The 22741-nt window shown below is 40.1% G+C and overlaps 1 protein-coding gene across 1 annotated transcript in view; it reads left to right on the forward strand.

Annotated features, from left to right (window-relative positions):
- The window catches only part of LOC146157283 (grainyhead-like protein 2 homolog), a 72624-nt gene extending 50765 nt beyond the window's left edge, over positions 1-21859 (forward strand). The window contains exons 7-17 of the mRNA XM_083388156.1: positions 7632-7717; positions 9415-9491; positions 10736-10847; positions 12798-12946; positions 14624-14725; positions 15784-15847; positions 18706-18906; positions 20260-20381; positions 20816-21040; positions 21324-21388; positions 21730-21859. Of these exons, the coding sequence (XP_083244282.1) occupies positions 7632-7717; positions 9415-9491; positions 10736-10847; positions 12798-12946; positions 14624-14725; positions 15784-15847; positions 18706-18906; positions 20260-20381; positions 20816-21040; positions 21324-21388; positions 21730-21859 (1333 nt within the window). The remainder of the gene's footprint in view (positions 1-7631; positions 7718-9414; positions 9492-10735; positions 10848-12797; positions 12947-14623; positions 14726-15783; positions 15848-18705; positions 18907-20259; positions 20382-20815; positions 21041-21323; positions 21389-21729) is intronic.
- Positions 21860-22741: the final 882 nt, after the last annotated feature.

The following is a 22741-nucleotide window of genomic DNA, read 5'->3' on the forward strand; positions in this document are numbered from 1 at the left end:
TCGAAAATCATGTTGTTAAGGTAAAGAATAATAATTAAAATCGCGTAAAAGATTAAGCTGAAGCTCTAACCCTAAATTTGCAACATTTAAAAGAATAGGAAGTTAATGGGGTGTTATCAGCAGGGCTGGGGAGCCACCGTAAAATAGCATTAGCTCCGGCTCCAGCTCCGGAGCCACCAGGCAATTATTAAATGGCTCCGGCTCCAGCTCCGGAGTCGTAAAACTCAATCCTTTGGCTCCGGCTCCAGCTCCGGAGTAGTAAAACTCAAATCCTTTGGCTCCGGCTCCAGCTCCGGAGCCATCAAACACACACCCAATGACTCCGGCTCCAGCTCCGGTGCCACCAGTCACTTATTCAATGGCAAGTTTTAAAAAGTTTTTAAAAAAGCTTTTGGCTAACTAACGTTGGAGATGGAACAAAATATAATTTCTTAGCTTTAGCACCACAAACTATGGCCCCAGCTCCACAAAAATAATAAAAAGGGCTCCGGCTCCAGCTCCACAAAAATAATAAAAATGGCTCCGGCTCCGGCTCCAGCTCCACAAAAATAATAAAAATGGCTCCGGCTCCGGCTCCAGCTCCACAAAAATAATAACAATGGCTCCGGCTCCGGCTCTGGCTCCAGAGAAAATGCTTAGCTCCGGGCTCCTGCTCCGGCTCCGGCTCCCCAGCCCTGGTTATCAGGGTTGTTTAAAAAAATACGAATAGCAATATTTCAGAACTTTGCAAAGTAAAGGGCTCTTTCTTTTTGCCAAAAAAAGCATTTAAACACAAAGCTCCATGCTCACATTCAAAAACTGTAATATGTAGATTACACTGTTTCTTCGGGGGGTTCAAAAGCGATTGTCCCTAAATCGTAGGTTCAAATTAAACGGTCTTGTGTCCAAATTGAGCAGCGCCGCTAAAAATTGGGTAAGTAAATAAAATCAACCAGATTTGCCGCCTTGAAATCCCGAATCGATGCCAATCTGTAAATACACATTTACACATTGGTCGTTTTGGTGTTGTGACTTTACTCATCACCCTTCCGTGAACCGTTCGGAATCGCGAAGGAAAACTCATTTGACAGGCACTTTACTCGTATTCGATATCCTTTCATACCACGTGTGTTTGTTTGGGGGATGTTTGGGGGAGTTGTACTGTTGTTGCTTGACGCTTAAAGGAGAAAAATCCGGATTAAAGTGCAACGATCGCGCTATTGCAGTGTCAGGCCACACAAACTTGGGGAATTTTGTTTGTTGACGCTGAAAATAACGCAAAGCCTTACAAAGTTCACGATTGCAAATGCACCCATCTAAAGTCTTAGGTGGGCGGGCCCCTTCATCGCGGGCCAAACACAAGGTTTTTTGTCTTGCGGGCCAATGTTTTTAAATTGCGATTCTTAGGCATATTGCTGGCAAATAAACATAGTCTATGGCAGTGGTCGGCAAACTTTTTTTGTCGCGGCCCAAAGCACTCTTTTCAAAGCAATTAAGGGCCCACTACGTAAACTCACTACTAAATAAAGGCGGATTCAGAATATTTGATTTTAAGGTGAAATATAACACGGCGGCTTAGGGCCCAAAACATGGCCATATCATAATGTAAAACATACTATAAAACGAAGAATGTACGCGCGAAGCGCGAAAATTTTTTCAATTACATACAGTTTAAGCTGGCAAGAATGTAGTTCGACAAGCTCCCAGAACCGCGTTTGGCAAGTGGGCCTTTCAAAGCTCAGCTAATTTAAAATTTATATGCCAAACAAACTTTTAAAATAAAGTGCAATGGATGTACGACTATCACGCGGCCCACAACTACATTATAACACTAAGCTTATTTATAAATTAACTCGCGGCCCACTAAAAATGGCTCTGCGGCCCACAGTTTGCCGACCACTTGTCTATGGCATACATATTAACTTTATGGAATGTATACCTTTATTCAGTTACGGTAGTTATGAAATAATTTCAACACCAAAAAATTAAAAAACAAAAATTAAAGTGATATTGCCAGATTGAACCAAAGCTGACTATCAGTTCGCGGGCCAAAAAAGCTGAACTCGCGGGCAAACTTTGGCCCGCCGGCCTGCAGTTGGACCACGCTGATCTAAATTGTAGCCTTAAGGCAGGATTTCTTAACCAGGGGTGCTACCCCAAGGGACGCGAGAACTGTTCCAAGGGGTTGTGGTGTGGCTAAATCCGATACAGAAAATGTTTTACTGTAATTAAATTATTTGCTTAATTAACGGTAAAACTAACTCATATTTTGATATTGTGTTATCGGTTACTTGTATAAAAAATAAAATTACTATGGTTTTCTTATTTGATCAATTCTAGAATGGGGGTGCAAGAATTGGTTGGTAATTTGAAAGGGGTGCAGCAAGGAAACATGTTAAAAATCACTGCCTTAAACGGTACAGGGTGGTTTTTGTGTTGGAGACTTTACCGACCAGTTTTTCATCCAGCTCATTTGGGAGGGGAATTTCGAAGGTTACGAGGCCGAGATTTGAACCTTGCTTGCACTTTTAATCTGTACCGAATCATTGATGTCCGCATTGTAGGGTTTGTGGAAATCGATGCCAATCTGTAAATACACATTTACATTGGTCGTTTTGGTGTTGTGACTTTACTCATCACCCTTCCGCGAACCGTTTGGTATCGCGAAGGAAAACTCATTTGACAGGCACTTTACTCGTATTCGATATCCTTTCATACCACACGTGTTGTTTGGGGGAGTTGTACTGTTGTTGCTTGACACCTTAAGGAAAAAACCCGGATTAAAATGCAAAGATTGCGCTATTGCAGTGTCGGCCACACAAACTTGGGGGAATTTTGTTTGTTGGCGTAGAAAATAACGCAACGCCTTACAACAAAGTTCACGATTGAAAATACACCCATCTAAAGTCTGAACAGGTTTTTTTCGTCGAAAGGCCTTGGGTATTGCAGTTCAATGAGCCACTGAAACTAACGATATTGGGTATTTGCTGGAAAGCAAGGATTAAAACCGTTATGTGTTCATATGCACCGTTCTCTACCACGGAGTATTATTGTGATGTAGTCATTGAGCCATGTTGTCAGAAAATAGTAAAACAAGTTTTAATTGAAATCTTCTCAGCGTCGCCAAACGAAAACGCGAAAACTAGGTTGAAATCGTATTGAAAAAATACGTCATTAAAATATTCGAAATTCATGTTGTTAAGGTAAAGAATAATAATTAAAATCGCGTAAAAGATTAAGCTGAAGCTCTAACCCTAAATTTGCAACATTTAAAAGAATAGGAAGTTAATGGGGTGTTATCAGGGTTGTTTAAAAAAATACGAATAGCAATATTTCAGAACTTTGCAAAGTAAAGGGCTCTTTCTTTTTGCCAAAAAAAGCATTTAAACACAAAGCTCCATGCTCACATTCAAAAACTGTAATATGTAGATTACACTGTTTCTTCGGGGGGGTTCAAAAGCGATTGTCCCTAAATCATAGGTTCAAATTAGACGGTCTTGTGTCCAAATTGAGCAGCGCCGCTAAAAATTGGGTAAGTAAATAAAATCAACCAGATTTGCCGCCTTGAAATCCCGAATCGATGCCAATCTGTAAATACACATTTACACATTGGTCGTTTTGGTGTTGTGACTTTACTCATCATCCTTCCGCGAACCGTTAGGAATCGCGAAGGAAAACTCATTTGACAGGCACTTTACTCGTATTAGATATCCTTTTATACCACACGTGTTGTTTGGGGGAGTTGTACTGTTGTTGCTTGACGCTTAAAGGAGAAAAATCCGGATTAAAGTGCAACGATCGCGCTATTGCAGTGTCAGGCCACACAAACTTGGGGGAATTTTGTTTGTTGACGCTGAAAATAACGCAAAGCCTTACAAAGTTCACGATTGCAAATGCACCCATCTAAAGTCTTAGGTGGGCGGGCCCTTTCATCGCGGGCCAAAAACAAGTTTTTTTGTCTTGCGGGCCAATGTTTTTAAATTGCGATTCTTAGGCATATTGCTGGCAAATAAACATAGTCTATGGCAGTGGTCGGTAAACTTTTTTGTCGCGGCCCAAAGCACTCTTTTCAAAGCAATTAAGGGCCCACTACGTAAACTCACTACGAAATAATGGCGGATTCAGAATATTTGATTTTAAGGTGAAATATAACACGGCGGCTTAGGGCCCTAAACACTGCCATATCATAATGTAAAACATACTATAAAACGAAAAATGTACGCGCGAGGCGCGAAAAATTTTTCAATTCCATACAGTTTAAGCTGGCAAGAATGTAGTTCGACAAGCTCCCAGAACCGCGTTTGGCAAGTGGGCCTTTCAAAGCTCAGCTAATTTAAAAATTCTATGCCAAACCAACTTTTAAAATAAAGTGCAATGGATGTACGACTATCACGCGGCCCACAACTACATTATAACACTAAGCTTATTCATAAATTAACTTGCGGCCCACTAAAAATGGCTGTGCGGCCCACAGTTTGCCGACCACTTGTCTATGGTATACATACTAACTTTATGGAATGTATACCTTTGTTCAGTTACGGTAGTTATGAAATAATTTCAACACCAAAAAATTAAAAAACAAAAATTAAAGTGATATTGCCAGATTGAACCAAAGCTGACTATCAGTTCGCGGGCCAAAAAAGCTAAACTCGCGGGCCAACTTTGGCCCGCCGGCCTGCAGTTGGACCACGCTGATCTAAATCGTAGCCTTAAGGCAGGATTTCTTAACCAGGGGTGCTACCACCAAGGGACGCGAGAACTGTTCCATGGGGTTGTGGTGTGGCTAAATCAGATGCAGAAAATGTTTTACTGTAATTAAATTATTTGCTCAATTAACGGTAAAACTAACTCACATTTTGGTATTGTGTTATCAGTTACTTGTATAAAAAATAAAATTACTATGGTTTTCTTATTTGATCAATTCTAGAAGGGGGTGCAAGAATTGGTTGGTGATTTGAAAGTGGTGCAGCAAGGAAACATGTTAAAAATCACTGCCTTAAACGGTATAGGGTGGTTTTTGTGTTGGAGACTTTACCGACCAGTTTTTAGGCGAGGCTTTATAAACCGGTAAATCATTCCACGACGACCTCGACAATTTCAGTAATTTTTTTTCCCAGCCACAGAAATTTTTTTTATCGTTTTTGCATTGCTAGAAGCTAAATGTTACGCAGTTTAGGATTTCTATGGGTTTTTCGAACGAATCTTCATCCAGCTCATTTGGGAGGGGAATTTCGAAGGTTACGAGGCCGAGATTTGAACCTTGCTTGCACTTTTAATCTGTACCTAATCATTGATTTCCGCATTGTAGGGTTTGTGGAAATCGATGCCAATCTGTAAATACACATTTACACTGGTCGTTTTGGTGTTGTGACTTTACTCATCACCCTTCCGCGAACCGTTCGGAATCGCGAAGGAAAACTCATTTGACAGGCACTTTACTCGTATTAGATATCCTTTCATACCACACGTTTGTTTGGGGGAGTTGTACTGTTGTTGCTTGACACTTTAAGGAAAAAACCCGGATTAAAATGCAAAGATTGCGCTATTGCAGTGTCAGGCCACACAAACTAGGGGGAATTTTGTTTGTTGGCGTAAAAAATAACGCAACGCCTTACAAAGTTCACGATTGCAAATGCACACATCTAAAGTCTAAACAGGTTTTTTTCGTCGAAAGGCCTTGGGTCTTGCAGTTCAATGAGCGACTGAAACTAATTGGAAAACCTAATCCCAACATATGAGCCATTCCTATATTTGTTATCAAACCTTTTTGTGAGATGCGGGGCGATATTGGGTATTTGCTGGAAAGCAAGGATTAAAACGGTTATGTGTTCATATGCACCGTTCTACCATGAGTAATATTGTAATGTAGTCATTGAGCCATGTTGTCAGAAAATAGTAAAACAAGTTTTAATTGAAATCTTCTCAGCGTCGCCAAACAAAAACGCGAAAACTAGGTTGAAATCGTATTGAAAAAATACGTCATTAAAATATTCGAAAATCATGTTGTTAAGGTAAAAGATTAAGCTGAAGCTCTAACCCTAAAATTGCAACATTTAAAAGAATAGGAAGTTAATGGGGTGTTATCAGGGTTGTTTAAAAAAATACGAATAGCAATATTTCAGAACTTTGCAAAGTAAAGGGCTCTTTCTTTTTGCCAAAAAAAGCATTTAAACACAAAGCTCCATGCTCACATTCAAAAACTGAAATATGTAGATTACACTGTTTCTTCGGGGGGGTTCAAAAGCGATTGTCCCTAAATCATAGGTTCAAATTAAACGGTCTTGTGTCCAAATTGAGCAGCGCCGCCAAAAATTGGGTAAATAAATAAAATCAATCAGCTTTTCCGCCTTGAAATCCCGTAAACAACTCGCCACAGGCCCGATGTTGTAAAAAACGTTGGAATGTCCGAGTGTGTTTGAGTTGGATGCAGTCGCGCAATCCCAGGTTCTCTTTTTTAAATGTTATGTATGTATAGACCCTGTCGCTTGACCCGGCCGTATGGCTGGAAGTGTGCGATTTAGAACGGCCGTACGTTAGAACAGAACGCTGTGTACGATAACTCGTTTTTGAGGAAGAAGATCACAGTTGTTGTACAATGTACACGCATGTGTATAGTTCATTTTCAAAGGGCGCAGAACTCATCTGGCTCAATTGTTCCACGAAATCCGTGAAATGATGCCCAAGAATGGCCGTAAGTACGAAAGGAAGGACATGATTTGGGGACAGTGGTACCGCGCTCAGTTGATCCAACAAAATCCGCGCAGGTGGCAACAAAAAACGCCTCTTTCGTGCGCGTGCGCGCTCTTTGCGTTGTTTAGGTGGGCGGGCCCGGGCCGTTGGAGCCTGGCACAGCGGGCCCTGCTGGAGCCCTGGCGAGGCCCCGGGGCGACCTTTTCCGGCGTCTCTTGCCGCCAACGTGCTTTGAGCTAAAATACACAGAGCTCCGAGCGCGGCCGAATTTGAGTTATTTGTTTCATCCCGCTCGCATTAGAGCCGATCCGCGACTTCTCTTTGTGGTTTGCTGGCCTTTTGCGTGTTTTCTCCTGCGTGAAGAAAACACAATGCAGATTAACCCTGTTTCTGATCTGCATGCTGTTTCTGGAAACGTTTGTTATACGCGTAGTATTTTCTGAAAAAAGTCAAATCATTGACATCCTTTGTATAAATTTCATACGTTCAATTTCGAACAAAATTTCGCCGGAACAACGAACAAATAAACTTGAAACACTGCATCAAGCAAAAAACGTGTATAATCAAATAGAAGTAAGTGACCAATGTAGTCAATGAACTGACTTAAGTTAATTTAAGTTATTTTTTTGTACACGTGGACCAGGGTCGGCATAGAATTTTGATTGTTAACGTCAGAAAAGTAATAAAACAAGCAGACTTGAGAAATCTGCTTTTTTCGGTTCAACCAATGCAAAACTGAAATCAGGTAGAGATAGATAAAGAGAAGGCGCCAAATTACTTTTTACGTTTAAAAAAAATCCTCCATTTTTTTAATTATACACCAGGATTTCAATTAGGCATTCGTGGACCCCCCGAAAACTAGTCCACTTATCCCCCCCCCCAAGGGTCCCACGGACCCCGGTTTAGGAACCCCTACTCAATCTGATTATATCATTCTAATCCCACCACTTTGTCTTCCACAGCAGCAATTGCTTCGAATACGTGATGGAAGCTCCCAAGTCACTTAAGCAGAAGGAAGGCGAACCGACCATGTCCTACATCAACAAAGGTCAGATTAAATACTTGTGTGCCATTTCAAAGGGGTCAACTGGGTTTGGGGCCACCCGATTTTCGCCTCCCAGCACATTTCCGTCAGATCTTTCGAGTAAATTAGGCGGATTGGAATTTTTTCCGTTTAAGCGCTTTTAAAGAGGGGCTAACTGCTACTGTTTAAAGAAAAACTTTTTGTGATATTTATGAATACCACCCCCTGTTCAAATGGGCATTTCGAAGAAAAGCGCCTCCCAGCATAGAGTTCCTTCAGATCTAACTTAACCCGTCACTATCTTTTTCAGATCTTTCGTGCAAATTGGGCGGATTGTTTTTTTTTTCGTTTTAAGCGCTTTTAAAGAGGGGAAAAATACTTTCTTTAAGTTATTTAAAGAAGGATTTTGTGACCTTTATGAATACCACGATCTGTTCGAATGGGCATTTTGAAGAAAAACGCAAGACTCTCTATTTCGTATATAGGCCCTTTATGTATTTTCTCACATCTTATGCCAAAAAGATCGAGTATAAATCAACATCATCTTGATTAGGACGTTTTGATACGAGCTTCTATTCTCTTCAGTTAATGTGAACGTTGGCATCCTATCAACACCGCTGTTCCTGTTTAGCACCTGAAGGGGCTAAATAAGGCTGCATCTATAAAAACTCAGAATGATAACAACTGCGTCCCACCTTTTATAAGTGAGGCTTGAATTTACTTCTCAGCAGTCGCATTAACTGAAGATGATAGAAGCTCGTATCGAAACATCTAAATTGCATAGTGTACCCAAGTTTATCAGTTGTATTGGTGGAAATTTAGGACTCGCCTTGTTTTAAAGCGGGTTTACGGAGCCACTTCAGTTGCGTGTGCAATTATACCTTCGTAAACCCATATTTTACCAACAGTGCAATTGTAACATTACGTAACGCCAAAAACTGCCATTCTCATTCCACCTTCGTTAGTCGTGATAGGTGTCGATTCCACACACAGACGCTGTTTGGAGCTTTCGTGTGTAATGTCTGGCCGACGTTTAGGTATTTAAAATCGCAAATAAATAAATAAATTCGCCCTAAAGTGTCTGATGTTAAGGCTTGTAATCGGAAAAGCGCTATTCTCATACGTTTTACCTGTGAACGTACAATAGTTTAAGATGTTAAGGGCAACCATCTGATCATGAGAAAATCCTTTTGAGATAAACTTTCCCTCAAGAACCATTGGAAACAAAATGATTTAAAATCTCAATCTTATATCCGAATAAAGTTATTTGCTTTAAAGTAAAATTTTAACTGTTAAAATTAATATTCCATAGAACTAAAGCCGAACGCCTAAACCTAAACAAAAGAAGGATTACGAACTTACTCAATAAAATCTGTCATTTTTAGGCAAGGACTTGACTTGATTAAGTCTTAAACATATAACTCGTCGTTCATACTAATTGATTTTGTCCTAAAGTTCGAATTATGCATTTTAAAGGACACTTGTGCCAATATTTTGTACCTTTTTGTCAATTCTAGGTATTTAAAAGCAGTGACTTAAATCACATCCAAGTCAAGCAATTAAGATACTTTTTTTGTTGTTGTTTCGATACATAGAGCCATTACAACAGGTTAACGGCACTGTTGTTCTTTAAAAACGCCATGCGTTTGTGTATACAGAGTGTTTAAAGTAAGTTCTAGTCTTATTCGAACAGAAAGGTAACGCCTCTCGTATTGCCGCAGGTCAGTTCTACTGCATCACTCTGCGCGACTGCAGCGGCGCCCTGCGATCCCGACTGAAGAGCGGCAGCCGCGTCACGGTAAGAGTCGCGTTTGACCTGAAACCGCCGCCGCCTTGATTAAGGCCTGCTCCGTCCGGCTGCGGTTGTCTCGAGACTCGCACGCATTTCGTGGACCGCGGAACGGCTAAACTGCTCACGGGCTAGCTGGCTGCTGTGTTTTCGCTTATTTTCCTGACACTGTAGTTAGTTTTTCCGGACACTGTAGCCTACACACAATGATTTTCGTTTCGTAGACAAACTCTATTGCGGCATTAAAAGGCTAAGGTATTTTTTTGCCATGCTATATGCAGAAAAAAAGTAGAGGTTCGAAGGTTATTCATTTTTGAAAACCGTTTTACCTTTTCGCGCAAGCTTTGTTACTTGACCTCTGATAATGACGAAACAAGTTTTGCCCTCCTAAGAAGTTGACTCAAGTCCATTGATAAATGCCAATGCAAATGGTCGGCGTATCCTGTCGTATGGCGCTGCCTCTACCATTAAAGCTCGTCCGCAATTGACTTGTGTTTTGAACAAGTTACAGACCACCGTACACACCGCAGTCTCACTATACACTTCGGTAGCCTTCAATCACAGAGTCTAGGCCTCAAATAGCAACGAATTAATCACAGCCCTTTCGATGTGACCCGTGAGCTACCTGTCGCGGCCTAAACTACCAGTTAACACGGTTGCCTTAAAACCGCTAGGTTTTACTATTTTTAGGATGTTTGTGCAATCCCTGGTCCGATTCATAATACACAAGGCTTCTAGTTGCACTCGGGGTGCTAGAATTGCAAACAGAACGCCAAAATAGGCGGTTATAGTTTTTAAAATTGTCTATCTCTATAGAAATTGGAGTTTACACCGCTATGTGAATCAGCGTGTAACACCTAGGGTTAAACCTGCTGTTTAAAAAAAAATAAAGGCCCCCATTTTGTGATATGATTTACAGTGTGGCACCTTACGAATTTCAGTGTGGCACCTTACGAAATTTTCAGGCATTGTTTTACAGTTAATTTTATGGCCGATTTTGAGTAGATTTTGGTATAAAGTGAAAAACCGTTGTTGAGTTTCGTGACTGTTTTAAAAGCATTTGGTTTCTATTAGGGTCGGCACGAAATTGAAAAAAAATTATTCCATTTTTCAAATTATGTACCAGGATTTAAATTAGGATTTCCACAACTTGCTGGAACATGTTTTTTTTTTGTATATTAGGACAGAAAAATACAAACTTTAAAATTGGCGCTAAAATGCCAAAAAAAACACATTTTTTTGCGTTTTTCCAGAGCGTCGTGCAAGTGGTTTTCGGCGACGGAAAACCCGAAGAGGAACAGCTGAGGCACTGGAAGTACTGGCATTCCAGGCAGCACACCGCCAAGCAGAGGGTCATCGATATAGGTGAGAGTCTGCTGCTGAAATGGTGAACACTGTTTTACTTTGCTGTTTGTTTTCCGCTAAACTAAGGCCTCTTCTTAAGAGAAGAGATTTCCAACTATAGAGTTAAATGTACATTTTGAATGGTTGCAACTGCGAAACGCCAAAACCACAATCAAACGTTAAACCTAATTTTTTTGTTTTGCTTCAACAATTATATCCATTACTCAGTTGTTTTAACTCGTATAACGTCAGACCCACCCCATCCCAGTGCGTTTGGACAAACTGCGAAATAAAGAAAAAAAAATAAAGAAAAAAATAATAACGACCTCTCATAAAATTAAAACGATTCGCTCCCAAAAATAATTTATGTGTTTATGCGATGAGTGCTCTCTTGGTTAATCTAAAAATTCAAAAAGCTTTCATTTAACAACTTGCTGCATTGATTGTCTGAAAGTTATGTGTGTTCCAGCCTTTAAGGTGTGTGTAAGTTCGTGTCACGCTCGGAAGTTGCAGTACAAGAAATGGGACTGGGCCGTAACCACAATCAGATATACATCAGAATTTCAGGAAAGAATGTAGTGCACTAACCGCCCGTGGAATGCGAACCGACCGGCTCTAACACACAAGTGTCAAAAGGCGCCTTGTTTCCGGAAAACCAGCAGAACCGTTCCCGACGGTGGCCGCCATTGGCGTTTCGCGCTTCTGCTGCGCTTTATCGACAGACTAAACATGTTCACTCAGGGCGAATTAAATAAGAAACAGTCAAACTAAAGTACAAAATAGCCAGTAAAAGCAAGTGTATTTTATTGTTGATCGAACCTGAGGTGAAATATCTTCGCTGATTTAGTTGTACAACTTTCTTGAGATGTTTGTAGTACATTGTCGCCGCCATTTGGCGCTTCTGCTGGTTTAAACATACATCAGCTCAGGTCTTATTCCACAACGTGTAAATCTTTCGCCTTTAAAAGACTAAACATGACGAAGGGTCGCCAGGCTGTACAGCACACCTGCTGTTGCTACTGAATCACGCGGCGCAATAAATCATTGTCGCTCGGGGGACCGCACAACGTTTTGCGGTGGCCCAAAAACAAAAAAATCTCGACCGGGCGGCGGCAGTCACGCGATATGCCGCTCGGTAAACGCGCACGCGCCACTAAATCGCCTTAAAACGGTTCGCGGCTGCGCGAGAAATCTCGGAGGCCTTCAAAACACGTGGATGGGTTTCGAAGCACACGCCAGACGCATGGGCGGTTGCACGTGGCAATAGGTTCTTGCTCCTGCGTCTAGGCGTGCCTCGCCGTGTGTATTGTCGTAAACAGAGCGTGGGCGGCGAATGCTGTGTACGTGCCTCGACTTGCCCATGCGGTGATGAACTGGGCGAAAACATAGGCGGAGAACTTGCAAATTAGTCGCGGCTGTGGCAGAGAGTTTGCAGACAAACAAAAACATCGAAAAGCAGAATGTTGTATTTAGACAAAAATATTTATTATTTCAGTGAAGGGAGCACATAAATTACAAAAAAGCAAAATTCACATTGCAAAAAAGCTCTGTGATTGAATGCCACGGCAATCCAAAATTGTTGCTTTGAAAAGAAATTTTGACGCCTCCAAGTAACTGTTTCGCTCATGTTCGCAACTTACGATTCAAAAAGTAGGCCTATTAACGTGCACAACACAATACCACGAATTTTAATATAGCCTCTTGTTCGTACAGTTGTCGCTTGTATAGTATATATATATATATATATATATATATATATATATATATATATGTTTCCGCCTTTAGTTGCATTATATTGCCCTGAAAAAGATTGCCCGAATAGGTGGCCGAAACGTCGGCGCTTTATTAAATTTTTGCCGGAAGAACAATAATTGTACCATTGAAACAATGCCTGGCAGCAACAGACTATTCATCCGGTGGTTAAGTTGGTCAATGCGTGGTTTCACAAAACTCCTGTTATTTCGCTCGCAGCCGACTACAAGGAGAGCTGCATGATCAGCGACATCGCCGAGCTGGCTCACAACGCCATCAGCTTCAACTGGGACACAAACGAACCGGCCAAGATCTTCATCAGCTGCAACTGCCTCAGCACCGACTTCAGCGCACAAAAGGGCATCAAGGTGAAGCGCTAACACTTTTTCGCATTTTCAGAAAGATATTTATGGCATTACGATGTTTTAAGCCAACCTGGTGCCATTTTAGCTTTCCAAGATATAATTTCTTTTTAGTTTACGTTTTTGATTTTCCTACTTTTAAAGCGGTTCCCCTTTATTAATGTATTGTTAAAACCGGCATTTTTAGGAAGCATATTGTGAAAATGCCGCTGAAAATCTTCAAGGCAAATCTTGCCGCTTTGCGCAGTTTTATGATCGATTAAATCGAATTCCGCGGTAGCAGTAGACATTGCTTGTGCAGCCCGCATGTTCGGGTATACATAAAACAATCTCACATTGTCATAAGAGTCCTCGTTGGAGTAATCTGCCAGGCAGCATCAGCGACTGCCTTGCCTCAAGATTAACATTTATGAGTCAGTCTTTGAGCTGCTCGCCCTAAACCAAACGATAGCAAACGCCAAGCTAAAAATACAGCGCTCCGGTTCCGAGGACTTGTGCTAATTCGAGAGAGCTTGCAAGGATGACTAACTGCGGCCAAACACTGATCGCGATTAAGGCCCCTTTTCGCTACACAGTCATAGGTCAGATAAATCATAGCGGGCCATTTTTAACCCAAAAAGTTTAAATTAAACTTAGCGTTAAAAAATTAAAAGTTACACAAGACATGTAGTAAAAGAGCGACTTTAACTGTTGCAATGAAACCTAAAACTTGACTTTCAAAGGTGACTTTGAAAACCGTTTAAAGAGTACAGAAATGCTGAAGCACCTATTTCAAATACCTGTAGCCATGCTTTTTTCTTTATATACTAAGATTGCAAAGAGTAAAAAAGCACAAAAAGTAGGAAACGGGTTTGAAAAGTCTTTTGACTGACCTACCTCTTTCGAAGATCTCATATTCCTTTAAAAAGGGCCTTTGAAAGCCTGTCGCAAGCGCCAAATGCATATATTTCGGCAACGGTGTCTCAATATCAAGATGACATTGCGTTACAGCTGTACCAGGCCCCCGTTCAAACGTATGTGAGTCACCGGGTAATTTTCCGTGTTATTGTTGCAAGGCTGCTGTGCTGAGAAGTTCTTATCATATAAACAGCAGTTTGGAACCAGGCCGATCTCGTGTCGGCCTAATGCATTTGTTCGGTTTTCCAATTGAGCGTTTAGTCACTCGATGCTGTGTTTTTTCTTTCATTTTTTTCTGGTAAAATGCGGGCTGATTTTAAGCCTTCAAACAACGTTATTTATGCGTTGTATTTGGACTGACTGCTGGTGTTTTTTTAATGCTATGGATGAATCACGCATATGTGTTTTGGTCTCACATTTACAGTTTCGTATCTTTAACGAAATATTTCAATTTCTTGCATTTTGTTTTAAATCGTGGCGTTTGAAACATATTTTTTTATTGTACAATTTTTTTTTCTGGATATTCGTTGCATTTAAGCTCATCAATGAAAATTGATTGAAATTTGACAAGACGTGTGAAAAAGTCAAATTGAACAACTCTAAAAATAGCACGCGCATAACTCTTTTTCTCAAAGTTTCCCAAGGCAAAAAAAAAAGCATACTATAACATAAAAATGACTTTAATTCTCAAAATTTGGCTTTTTTAGCCTATATGCAAGGATTACAGCAAATCTTAAACAACACAAGCTCCATTTTTTTTCAATGAACCAATCCTTCTATCTCTAGGGACTTCCCCTGCTCCTACAGATCGATACCTATCTGGACGACCGTAGGGTCGGCTACCCGGTGCATCGCGGCGTCTGCCAGCTCAAGGTCTTCTGTGACAAGGTAATTGGTCCCCTTGTCTTGACACTTATCCGATTTGCCAAAGAACGCGTGAAATGTATCGACATTGGATGGGGATTTGAAGCGGATTGCTATGCCCGATTTTTTTAGCAATCTAGTTGTTGATTTACTAAAAATATCAAAGCTCATACAGAAGTAGGTAGCATTTTGAACGTTTCAAACATATCGTTGTTTATTTTCAACATCCGTTATTCATCTTCAACATCCAACATCTGATGTTGAAAATGATTACCGAGATATTCGAAACGTTCAAAATGATACCATACTTCTGTATGGGCTTTGATATTCTTACTACGTCTTACTACAACCTCCAACCATTATGCTCGAAATACTTGATGACCGCTATGAAATTTAAGATCACAACTATTTCATTATAGTGTGGAAAAATACCCATATATAATGGCTAAAGCAAAACTTTTTGAGAGATTTGCTCCCTCGAAACATCTTAAAATAACATTGGTTTTTGCCACGAGTGTTAAGAGATAACACATTTCTGCGTTTTAGATTGAAAAATCACCCTTGCTACTGCAAACGCTTATCGGAATGTTTGTTTCTGTGAGCAATCTGCGCTCTTAAAATTCAACTTACATCGTGTTAGCTTTAAATTCTAGGCCATACCTAAACCTCGATAGCGCTTTATATATGAGATCCCCTCCTTTACGGCCCTCATTAGGGGTGTTTTCCGAGATTTCTCGATTTCAGGAAAAGCCCATACCGCAAAATTGTGCAGAAATCAGACAAGAAAAGGGACATTCGGTAATCCCCCAGTGCGACTTCGGTAATCCCTGTGTCACAAATGCGCGTTTCAAAGCGCGGTGGGGACTTTTTCTGTTTTTTCCCCATTATCAAGTTTCAAGGTGACTGATCGGCGAACGCTATACTAAAATCCCATAATTAAAATCTGGGCTAACCCCATTATAAGTCTTTAAAAAAAATCAAAATTTTGACACTATTTTTTGTACGCACAGCACGCTTATAGTTGTGCAGATTTAAAATGCGTTATTTTTCTGATCATCTGAAATGTTTTCATTTTCCTTTAGGGCGCTGAACGCAAGATACGCGACGAGGAACGAAAAGCGCTGAGGAAAAAGCAAAAAGCCAAAGGTGAGTGACGTCACGAATTGCAACCCCCCCCCCCCAAAAAAAAATATATATACATAGGTCAATGCTTTTCACTCTTTTGACGGCTTTGCAGGAAAAAAACGGCCGATTTTTGCTGATTACAGAAAAAACATTTATTTTTTTTATTTTTTCCATTTAAAAAATGCATTTTTACCGAAAATAAAAGTTCGCAGTTCGGTGTAATGCGAGTTTATCGCTTTTTGCTCGTTCGCGCTTTTAATCGGCCCCATCTAGATGACGTCATCGCTTGTATTTCGCCCCTAACGAGTCCAAAAAAAAGAGCGGCTTCAAAAGAACTATACTATAGCTTCTTCTAAAATTAACTTTCCTCTCGTCGAACGACGCTACATTGCTTCTTTATGAGTCGTATGGCCGCAATGCGCTCTGTGACAGTTGGTGATTGGGATCTGCGTTGAACCACTGCGAATGCGCGCGCAAATAAATGTTCCTGGGCCGTATGTGCGCGCTCGTTTCGGTCGCGCGATGACTTTGCAAAAGCCGACACATGCCCTTATTAAGCGCGAGCCGCCAATTTGGCGAGAGCCTTCGAGCGATTTTGCTTTCGAAGAACAGATTGGCGCCTTCTTTTGCTAATGTGTCGGTACATCTACTGTGGACTCGTGCCAGGTTGCATGAAAAATGCAAGAAGTGCTACTCATTAATTGATTTAAAAAAAAAACTGTTTTAACTAATCAAAGTTAGTTTCAGAGAAAACCTTAATTTGTTTTTACTGTTGGTTTCTTGATTAATCGCTATAGGCTTCGATTTTTTAGATTTAAATACTCCTTTCGAATGTTTCTAATATTTTGTTTGGAAGTGCAATGTACAAAGTGTTTAAAGTGATATTTTAATATTTTTCTTTGCTTTGATAAAACCTTTAACCATAAATCTCTGAAACTTTTTACCTATAAATCTTCTTCTTTTTTATTCTGTGTAAATCGCGCAGTTTTGTACCTATAAGGACATTGTCATTACCTCAATAAGGTGGCTTGTATACACCCAAACTTTGTAAAACCAACGTATTGACCAAACGAGCTCTTTTAATTAATAATATGCCTTACAGCAACAGTTTTTATATATTTTATTTACATAGTAATGTTTGTTCATAAATAGTGCAAAATGTGCAAGGGGTTAGAGAATAGGTATTTATTATTGTTATTCGCTGTTCGCCCGAACACCACCTTAAACCGCAATGATCAACAGTCGTCAAGGCCGCATCAATGTCGAGTCTTTCCAGTCTTTAGCGAAATTGCGGTCGCTTTTTATTCGCCTATCATGGTGCAAAGCCATAGCGTCGCGGCAAATCCGAGCACTGCTTTGGAAAGAAATTGCAAACCCGATTAAGCGAAGAGGTGATGTCGGTACGATAAGTGCCTGCTCGCCGAGACGCAGCGTTTTTATCTCATCTCCTCGAAATCCGGCCGATATTTTGCGCAAAACAAAGTCTGCTCTTCGACGAACCAAATCAAGCGGCCACTTTTTTCCCATATTTTCGAGCTTTTTGGCACGGCGGCCTTTTTGCATAGCCGTTTCGAAGACGACTTAATTTTTTGCCGAATTTCTTTCTTTTTTTGTTATTTTTTTATTTTAGAAAAAGAAAAACAAACAAAAAAAAACTTTTTCATTTTTCAAATATTTTTTTGTGAAATGTTTACCATAAAAAATGTCAGTTTTCGTAAACCACTCGGTAAAAAGGCCTGCTCTGTTTTATTCAATGTTACATCTATTTTTGTTATGTTTATCATTTTCCGTTTAGTATAATTTCAAAAGTTTTTCCTGTACCTTTTTTTCGATCTATGTATTTGCGAAGCCTTAAAAACCGGACCAAAATGGTTTAAAATAGAAAAAGAAAAAAATAGACCAAAACAGAAAAAAGTCGGGCCAGTTTTGAGTGGCCTGCTCTCAATGAATCCGGTCCAGACGGTTTTCTGCGACAGCTCGTATCTCCGAAAGACAAACAGCGCTTATTTTTGCAGCGCCGAGCAAACCGACACGTTTTGCGCTGTCCGGGTCACCGGGATCCGCCTTAATCCGGGCCCGCAAGGTCGTCGAAAGGCAATCTAAACTGTTTGCTTACACTTTTGGTGTTTCACGGCTAATTTGCCAAAAAAAGTTTGTTTTCTCTTATTTTGCCATGGCGAAAAGCTGCGGGATCCAATAACACGAGATTTGTTGGGATTGTGGATGCCTACGTGCCTGATACCAATCCTGAGACCAAAGTCTTCGTGTAATCTGCGACACTATATAGAGAATTTACACTTTTCTTACAAAAGACGATTTTTTTTATTTTTTTTAAATCATTTTATTTTTTTTAAATGAACCCTTCCTCGATTTGTTGTGATCTTTCGCCCATTAAAACTGGTAAAAACACCAAAACAAAAATCTAGTTTTATGATTTTACCACGTTCTTGGTGTGATTAGGATATATGCAAAGTTACAATTGATCAAACTTACACAGTCAAAAAAGTCTTACACAGTCAAAAAAGTCTTTTAAAGCTTCGATCGCGTTTAAAACAAAAGTTCCCCGTAAATTAAATGGTGTTTGTAAGGTTAGCAACATAATTGCAATTAACTTTTTTTTATTGTTGAACAGCCTTCAAACCGGCGTATCTTCGTAAATTAATACTTCTATATAACGTATTTTCACAATCCTTATTACCAAGTGGTAATAAACAAATGACAAAAAATCGTAGGCCTACTATTTATCTCTAACTCAAAACCTGTCGTTTACTTCAAACACCTTTTCTAAAAATCAATTTTTTTAAAAATCTAGCAAACCTAAATTTAGTTTAAAAAAAGACTAAGCTGAGTCAAAGATTGAACTTCTTCGTTCTACACAGGTATGGCTGTCCAGCAGCGAATGGCCATTTCGCCAGTGGACATTAAACCGGTCATCGAGTCGCCCAACGTTACTCCTCCGCCTCAACCTACGTCATCGTCGCTTCCCGGGGTGACGTCACACCGTCGTTATGACGTAGTACACTTCAAGACGATGAGCGACCACGTGACGCCTTCCGTTTACTTCGTGCCCGATGTTTACGGTGAGCTACTGTCACGTGATCGTATTGTGCCAGGCGCCTTTTTACCCGGTCGGAAACGACACTTTATAAATACCGCAGTTTTTAAGCGTCTTGAAGTTTGTCATATAGGAAAAGTGATGTCAACTGTCGAGAAGTGATAATAAATTTTTAGATTTTTTCCCTCTATTTTTGGTTACATTATCAAAATGACCAGGGTTTGCTTAAATATCTTTATTACAGCGTTATTTTTTGTTTTTTTTTAATTTGAAATTGTTTTAAGTGTTTCTTCTTGGAAGAAGCACGAACCCATTTAACCTCCTCATTTATAAAATAACCAAGGTCGTCCGAGTTTCGCAGTTCAAGCATTTACAACACACTTGCTCTATACCGTTCGCTTGGGATACACAACATAGTGGGCGTCGTCGAATTAAAACCCAGTCGCCTGTGCGCCGCAATTTCTCTCGAATCCTTTATCTTTTCACCAAAACTGGGATTTGGGTTTGCACAGTTACTTTGGCGCCTCTCGCGGTGCTAGGTCGGGCCTCACACCGACTGAAACGGTTTACATTTGCGTCGGTCCGAGCGTTTTGATTTAAACAGATTTTTACCACGCGCCACTGTCAGTGTCAATATGTTTTCGACGGTTTGCGGAAAATACGAACGCGAAATAAGATTGGAATCGTATATTTTCCGCCGCCAAAATTCGCTCTAATCCCAGTTCTAATCCCGGTTCACGGTTCATCGGGGTCTACGTTACCCGCGAACTTTTGGATGCTCCTTCATTATGCAAGGAAATGTTACCGTTTGGGTTTGGAGGCCCTCACCGTAGCGCAACTGTAGACACTTGCTGACATTTCTTCTGGACGATAAATGCACTTATCTGGTACAGTTCAACGCAGGTTTAATATAACCGCGTCTTTAAATAGAACGATTTACCTTAAAATGAGGGCTATACGAAATGTGCATGGGTTGTCGGATATATGTACACATCTTGTTAACTCTACAAAACGCACAAGTAAACTTAGTAATGTTTAATGGCAAGCGTTTTTCGGTATATTTCTTTGTTGCAAAAAGCCTTGACAAAAGCCTCAAGGCTACAATAATCTCACTTTTTACAGCGCTAAAGCCTTTTTGTCGTAATAAGTGACTGTACAAAGCCATAATCCTAAATTCACCTGAAACAAAAACAACGTCTATCTAGTTTATCAGCAGAAAAACATGTTCTTCTCAGACTCTATTTCTTTGTCCACATCAGATGTTAAAAATGAATAAAAAATTATTCGAAACGTTCAAAATGATACCTACTTCTCTATGGGTTTTGATGTTGCAGTTTGTTTAATCGACAGTTTTACTAAATCTGCTTTTTATTTTCAGTTCCAAACAACCGCGTCCAAGTAACCATGTCGCCATGCCAACGGACGCCCGAGAACCTAATCAACGGCATTATGACGCCCACTAGTGTGCACGACCTCGACCAAGTCTTCATCGGATCAGCGGTAAGCTTTTTAAAAAAAATAAGGGACTAAGGTCAAGCTTTAAAATCTAAAAGCAAACAGTCGAAATGTGGGATTTGAATAATCGCTTGTTGAGTACAAGTGAAGTCATTTTAAAACCATCAGGCCGAGTCAGGTATTTTTGCGCAGAGACGTGGGTTATATAGGAATCATATTTTGAAAACATTTACTGAGAGCAATGGTTTCATTCTTTCGATATTTGTATTTTTAGCTTTTTTTCTGTAAAGACATTTTTTGTTTGTTTTTTTAAATTGCCGGTTTTTTTTTATCATGTTTTATCCAATTGCCTCTTTTACTTGCCGTTCTGTATTGTTTATTTGTTTTTTAAATTGCCGTTTTTTTTTTGGTAAAGACATCAAGTTTTTAAAAAATTGCTGTTTTTTTGTTTTTTTTAACAAATTGCCGTTATGGTTCAGCTCGACTACTCCGAATCGCCGCGTGGCGCCCACAAACGGTCGCAATCGATGGTCAGTTCCGAGGACGGGGATTTCCCCCCACCCGGCGCCAAGGTGCCGCGCAAGGAGGGCCCCGGTTCCGGGGGCGGGGACCAGAGGGTGATCCTTTACGTGAAGAAAGGTGATGATGACGAGTTCGATTGCGTCATGCTGAGGGAGCCAACTTTGAGGGGACTCAAGGAAGCGGTAAGTAAATGCTCCTTAAAAAAATGTTGAGCTTGTGTCTACTTTTTATTGTGTTGTCCTAAAAAACAAAATTGCTAATTTTTTGTTTCAACTTAAAATCGCCAACAATATATAAACGATGAAGTTAAATCTTTATATAACTTTTATATGGCTTATGTGTATGTTGTTTGTAGTTTTATTTTTCTCTTTGTGCTTAAGGTTTGTTTGGTATATCAAGCTTCGTGAGGAAGAGAGAACAAATCCCTATTTATCTCAAAGTTAAAACTTGTTTATATTTTTGCAGATCGAAGAAAAATACGCGATCTCCGCCGAGAAGATTTCCAAAGTTTTAAAGAAATCTAAAAAAGGGTAAGTTACACACCTTGCTTCGCAAACTGCAAATAAAAATATGAAAAATAAATTAACTTTGGGTACACTATGCACGAATCTGTAATGTAGCTTGATAACAATGAATTACAAAGCCAAATAGGTCGAGTAAATCGACACCATCTCGATTAAGATACATCTTTCTCGTATCGAAACGTCTTAATCAAAATAGTGTCGACCTACTCGACCTTTTGGGCTTTGAAATTCATTATCAAGTTAACGTTTTTCTCTCCAAAATGCGTTCAATTGGTCGTCTACCATAAGCTTTATGATTTCCTCAACTTTGTGTCATTTTTTAACTTTCTTGATCCGTGTCTTTCCAGCATACTCGTCCGGGTCGACGACAACATCGTGCGGCACTACAGTGACGAGGAAACTTTCGCCATAGAAATCACAAACGAGGAGAGCGCAAACGGTGACGTCACGCACCAAGTGACCCTGACCACGATTTAGAAAAAAATCGACGCGTCCAAATTCGCTCGACTATAGTGTTAAAAGCAGTTACGTCGTACAACAATTGGTGTGCAGTGCTGTACAGTTCGTGTTGTACAGCACTGCACAGTTGTACAGTGCTGTACAGTTCGTGTTCGCCTACTTACTTATAGTACTATATATCGTTTGCATAAAAATATATTTTATTGCGCTTACAATAACGTACTACTGCTGCTATATTGAGCTCCGCGTTTTATTTCCGACTAAAAGTCCCGCCATTTGAATAAGAAAAATATGCACCCGACGAGGATTTTTTCCTCACACTTTTTCTATCTGTCTGTCTTGTTTTTGCGCGCGCTTTTCTGTAATTTATTGAGTGCCATATGTTCACACCCCGTCCTTTTTAGCGGGTCATTTTTTTGCGACATGTGGACACGATTTTTGCGCCGGCTTTTCAACCCTGTACTTGGCACTTAGCCCACATATACGGTCGTTATGCAAAAACTAAACCGCTTCCATAAACGTTCATTTGCTCCTTAATTGCGCCGCCATTTTAAGAGATTACACAAGAAAATGATGGCAGCGAACAATATTTAGCACCTATATATTATATATACTGTTTTTAGTAAAGGCTCGAATCCTGCTAAAACAACCATTTTGCGAAATACAAATTAAATATACGTAAACCTTAAATTATACTGTTTGAATATTACGCGATGCATCGACCAGCAAATTTTGACAATTTATTGGTCACATGCGCCTAAGTGCGTTTCGTTAGATAATTTATTACGGCAAAGACGCGAACAAAATAAAATTGAGCCATATAAATTGGCCACTGCCTGGTTTAGCCTCGACCGCGCCATTTTATTTATAAAAGGAAGAAAGCATACAGTTTTTCGACTC

The sequence above is a fragment of the Ascidiella aspersa genome, chromosome 4 (assembly GCF_963924565.1).
Source record: "Ascidiella aspersa chromosome 4, kaAscAspe10.2, whole genome shotgun sequence".
NCBI classification, from domain to species: domain Eukaryota; kingdom Metazoa; phylum Chordata; class Ascidiacea; order Phlebobranchia; family Ascidiidae; genus Ascidiella; species Ascidiella aspersa.